Raw genomic sequence first — 3,135 nt, 5'->3', positions numbered from 1 at the left:
GTAAGTAAATATTATTGCATCATTGCATCAAAACCAAGTCAAATATAGGATACATTCACCACAGTTTCAGTCTTACTTCCTTCAAAATTGAAACCTAGCTAGCCATGTTTTGTCTCTTTCCTTACATGGGTATATGATATTCTTTGCAAGTCGAATTTTGGCTTTCCGAATATTTCTTCTGCCACAGTTTCAGGCCTGCAGAGGTGCAATTGCATCCTGCAGCTACTCCTTTTCCACCAAATTTCATAGATGCAGCATGTAGTTTGGCTATAATCGTAGTGTAAACTCTAATCTAGTGACTTTAATTAGCTAGATAATGTCTCCTTTCCATTACCTCGTAAAGACAAGAGAAGTAACTTTATTTGCTATTTTCTCTTCCATCACCTAATTTTCACTTCCATGTTTTCACTTTATTTATTTTCATATAAAGTTTTCACAAATCTGCATGAAATCCAAAATTACATTCGAGGTCATTATACTATATTGATAATGTTTCTTTGGTTAATTATATTATTTTTTTGTAGGATTGAGTAACTAAATGTTGATTTTTAACAAATTATAACAATATAGTTATTATTTTAATTATTAAATATGTCGTTATTTTCTAATAGGGATTATTTTTTTCACAGTATTTACTACGGTGAGTACATTTAAAAAAAAATTCGTTGTAATATTTATTACTTTCTTCTACTATTTAGATTAATATGGATCGTACGTGGATGATGGATGGGAAAAGAGGTGATCCTACATATGATCTTTGGTTTAGTGAATTTTATGAATTCGTTAGAAAGAATGTGAAAGACACGTCTAATATGCCATGTCCTTGTGATATGTGTCTGAATATTAAATATATGACTTTCTCGGAAGTTAAAATACATTTAGAAAAGAATAATTTTAATCCAAAGTATAGACGTTGGAGGTTTCATGGGGAGTCTAGAGTGGTACAGAGAGTGGAAGAAGAAATTGATGTTCAGTCAAGAGCGATTGAGATTGATTGGGAAACTCTTCCTATGGAAAAAGGTATCGGCTCATTGGATAATTCGGATTGGGATACGTATTCTTGTGATATGAATTCTGCTGACGAGTTTGATGATGATGAGTTAGAAACAATATTGAGAGACAGGATAAGTGAAGACAATGTAGAAGAAGATAACCCTGACCTAGATCTCGATGATAAAGATGACATTCAAGGTGAAGATGAAGATCCCGATGTTACTAATTTAGATGACATCACAAAAATTGTATTAGAAAAGTTAAAAGACTCCGAAAGGCCTCTCTATAAGAATTGTAAGAATTATACAAAATTGTCAGCTGTTGTTAAGCTGTATAATTTGAAAGCAAAAAATGGATGGAGTGATAGAAGTTTTACTGACCTCCTCGAATTATTGAAGGACATGCTTCCAGAGGATAATGTTCTTCCTAATCGTACCTATGCGGCAAAGAAGATACTTAGAGGAATTGGTATGAAATATGTGAAGATTCATGCATGTCATAATGATTGTATATTATATCGCAAGGAATATGAGAGTTTGTCTCATTGTCCAGTTTGTAATGAATGGCGATATAAAAAGAAGGAGGGGATCCCAGCAAAAGTTTTGTGGTATTTTCCAATAATACCTAGGTTGCGAAGACTCTTTGCGAATAAGGAAGATGCAAAGTTGTTGACATGGCATAATTCTGCAAAACCTAATGATGGCAAATTCGGACACACCGGTGATGGTTTAGAGTGGAAACACATTGATGCCAAGTATCCCGAATTCGGGAAAGAACCCAGAAATCTTCGACTTGCACTCTCTACTGACGGGATGAATCCTTATGGGAATTTAAGTAGTCAACATAGCACTTGGCCTGTACTCTTAGCTATTTACAATTTACCTCCATATGTGTGCATGAAAAGAAAATATTTGATGTTGTCCTTATTGATTTCCGGTCCTAAGGAGCCGGGTAATGATTTAGATGTTTACTTGGCGCCTCTTCTTGATGATTTGAGAACATTGTGGGATGAAGGGGTAGAAGTATTTGATGCCTACCAAAATAGTGTTTTCAATTTGAAAGCTATGTTATTATGCACTATATCTGATTTTCCTGCATACGGTAATCTTTGTGGTCATACTGTTCATGGCAAAGAGGCATGCCCCTTGTGTGGGGAAGATGTAGATTCTTGCTATTTGAAGTTTTCTAAAAAGCAAGCTTTCTTAGGTTACCGTAGATTTTTGGAGGAAGATCATTTTTATCGTAGGCAACAAAAACCGTTCAATGGAAAACTCGAACATCGTCCATGTCCTAAGATATTAAGCGGTCATGATGTATATGAAAGGGTGAAAGATATTAAAATTACATATGGGAAGAAGGGTTCAAAATTAGCATCTCGTGGATACAAGAAAATGTCTCCTTTTTTTGAGCGACTCCCATATTGGCGGGAACTCTCCATAAGACATTGTTTGGATGTTATGCATATTGAAAAAAATGTTTGTGACAATATTATCAACACTCTTTTGAATGTCCCAAATAAGTCAAAAGACAACACACGGCTAGGAAGGATATGAAAATTCGACCAGGAGTTGGCCCCGCAAGAGGAGGGAGTACGGATTTATTTGCCTCCCCGCTGCCCATACACTCTCCAAAAAGGAAAAATAGAGTTTTGTGAGTGTTTGCATAGTGTTAAAGTGCCTGAGGGATATTCTTCAAATATTAGTAGCCTCGTGTCAATGCGAGATCTCAGGCTGAGTGGTCTAAAGTCTCACGATTTGTCATGTTTTGATGCAACAAGATTACTAGCAAAGTGGCCATTCGTTCCATTTTACCTAAAAAGGTTCGATATGCCATAACTAGGTTCTGTTTTTTCTTCAATGCCATATGCAACAAAGTTATTGATTCTGCAGAGTTAGATGAATTGCAAAATCTGATTGTCACTTCTCTTTGCCAATTCGAAATGTATTTTCCTCCTTCATTTTTTACAATCATGGTTCATTTGACTGTACACTTGGTTAGAGAGATTAAATATCTTGGACCTGTCTACTTAAGGTATCAATATCCTTTTGAAAGATTGATGAAAGTATACAAGGATTATACGTCTAATAGATATCGTCCTGAAGGGTGCATTGCCGAGCGTGCTATCATTGATGAAGCTCTTTC

General features: G+C 35.5%; 1 protein-coding gene across 1 annotated transcript; it reads left to right on the top strand.

Moving 5' to 3' along the window:
- The first annotated feature begins 704 nt into the window (after positions 1–704).
- Positions 705–2,546, top strand: LOC141613049 (uncharacterized). The gene has a single exon (XM_074431784.1). It carries the CDS (start codon positions 705–707, stop codon positions 2,544–2,546), a length of 1,842 nt encoding a protein of 613 aa, XP_074287885.1.
- Positions 2,547–3,135: the final 589 nt, after the last annotated feature.

Source organism: Silene latifolia, chromosome 11 (assembly GCF_048544455.1).
Source record: "Silene latifolia isolate original U9 population chromosome 11, ASM4854445v1, whole genome shotgun sequence".
Lineage (NCBI taxonomy): Eukaryota > Viridiplantae > Streptophyta > Magnoliopsida > Caryophyllales > Caryophyllaceae > Silene > Silene latifolia.
Note: the sequence above shows the minus strand (reverse complement) of the source record. Positions and strands in the feature narration are given on the sequence as shown.

Excerpts from the sequence above, each read along its gene's own strand:
- LOC141613049 (XM_074431784.1), top strand. The coding sequence starts at position 705 with ATGGATCGTACGTGGATGATGGATGGGAAAAGAGGTGATCCTACATAT.